Genomic DNA, 2135 nt, shown 5'->3' with positions numbered 1-2135 from the left:
AGTTCCTCTGATTGCTTCACACAGATTCATTTTCTTATTTATTTCCAGCCCCCACTACTCCTCCTAATAATGTTAATTTGTCTCGTAACGTTGAGAACAACGCACTCCTTGCCACATGGGACGCTGTTGAGACCACACCCCCTGAGGGAGAGGTAGCATTCTATCAGGTTGAATTCAAGGACATGAGATCCTCCATTGCTAACACGCTGTTCACTGATCCAGGGTTTAGTTTCTCTAGTATATTCAATGTCAGTAATGCTCAGGGATATCAAGTGAGGGACTCATTTTATTATGTGATTTACATGTACATGTACATGTGAATGGTGTACAATAAAATGGGCTAAAGTCCTGTACTTTAGTTTTTAGCCAAATTTTGCCAAAAATGAAAAGTAGATTTTTAATTCTTTTAATTTTTTCTGATACGTATAGTCGTATACATGTTTTTATGTTGTGTAGCAAGTTTGAGTCGGTTCCGATCAAAATTATTTTTTTATGAATTTTTAAAGTTACTCAAAAAATAGGCCAAAGTTCCTGTGCTATAGTACAGTGATTTCAACCAAATTTTGTCAAAATTGGCTAGGAGAGAATTTTCCATTTTTATAATTTTTTCCAATGCATATACATGTTCTTATGTTGTGTACAAAATTTGAGCTGATTCCGATAAAGTTTGAATTTTTTTATGAATTTTTTAATTTGCTAAAAAATTGGCCCAAAACCAAAGGCTATATAGCCTTTGGTCTCAGGCCAAATTTTGTCAAAATTGGCTGGGAGACAATTCTCCATTTTTATAATTTTTCCTGATACATATACATGTCCCTATGTACTGTAGCAAGTTTGAGCTGATTCCAACCAAAATTGAATTTTTTATGAATTTTGAAAGTTGCTTTAAAGTACTAGATCTATTGTGGTGCTTAAAGCTCATGCTTTTTAGCTAACTTAGCATGCTTTGTGGGAAACCCTTCATATTGTACAGTACATGCAGTTACCAGACTTACATGTACATGTACCTCAGTATCATTATGTGATTATCATGTGGTTGTTAATTATTCTTAAGGTGAGGGTAAGGACGGCAGTTCAGAGTACAGCTAATCCTGATATTACTTACGTGTACAGTCCTTACAGTAGGTGGGCCTCAGTCAGTGGCATTATAATAGAAGGTAAAGGATAGTAACTTTTACTTAAGTATTTTACTCATTGTCTCTTTTTTATTTAATCTTTTTCTCCTTTCCTTTACCCTCTCTCCTTCTCTACATTTTATAGTTCCTTCTGGAGGTAAGTGCTAAATATTATACATGTATAATATAACCTGTTTTATCTTGTCTTTTTTCTCTTCTTTTATTTTCATGGTGTACCTTAACTACCTTCCTTATTCTTTGGAACAGCACCAAGTAAGATCAATGCACTTCAAAAACCAATTTTATCATTAATTCCTCCTTTTCTCTCTCTCCATTCCTTTTCTTACAGCAATAATACCAGTTGATGATGATAATGACAGGACACTTGAGATTGTTATTCCAGCAGTTGTTGGGGGCATTGTTGTTACAATATGTATTGTATTATCAATTTTACTATTATATAAAATAAAGTAAGGAGAGAGGAGGGAATGATGTTTGGAGAGAGAAGGGGTCGAATAAAATGAGGGAAATGAGATTATTTTTGATATTGAGAGACAAGAGGATAAGATGTGTGCCCAGTGTGTGTGTGTGTGTGGGTGGGTGGGTGGGTGTATCTATTCATTGTCATTTGTATTTAAATCTTGTTCCTTTCTTTTTCTTGTACATGTAGACCTCGTAATTCTACGTCACCCAGTGCTACTAATGAAGACTTTGACATGAAGAAACAGCTTAGTGATACTGATGATGCTGCTGATGGAGGAGATGATGGATCAAGTGGAGGGTTTGGTTCTTAGTATTCTAACTATAATAGTATAGACCTACCACTGCATAGAGGCATATAATAAGAACCAGTGTTTAATTAATGTTTTTAATACACTTTTCATGTTATTGAGTATTATAATAGTGTCCCAGTCTACCACTGTCTTTGTTTTTGTTTCCTAAGAATTTGTTTTGTTTTATAATGCAGTATGTTGTATGTCTTACATTGTACATGTGTCACACTGTATGTGTAGTATTATT

General features: G+C 34.3%; 1 protein-coding gene across 1 annotated transcript; it reads left to right on the top strand.

Moving 5' to 3' along the window:
• Positions 1–6: 6 nt before the first annotated feature.
• LOC109591680 (uncharacterized) lies at positions 7–2084 on the top strand. The gene is made up of 6 exons (XM_020007361.1): positions 7–272; positions 1055–1157; positions 1261–1272; positions 1383–1388; positions 1465–1585; positions 1786–2084. Exons 1-6 carry the CDS (start codon positions 183–185, stop codon positions 1907–1909), a joined length of 456 nt encoding a protein of 151 aa, XP_019862920.1. The 5' UTR covers positions 7–182; the 3' UTR covers positions 1910–2084.
• Positions 2085–2135: the final 51 nt, after the last annotated feature.

The sequence above is a fragment of the Amphimedon queenslandica genome, unplaced genomic scaffold (assembly GCF_000090795.2).
Source record: "Amphimedon queenslandica unplaced genomic scaffold, v1.1 AMPQUscaffold_7519_Cont20531, whole genome shotgun sequence".
NCBI lineage: Eukaryota > Metazoa > Porifera > Demospongiae > Haplosclerida > Niphatidae > Amphimedon > Amphimedon queenslandica.
The sequence above is the reverse complement of the archived record's forward strand: the minus strand, read 5'-3'. Positions and strand labels throughout refer to the sequence as shown.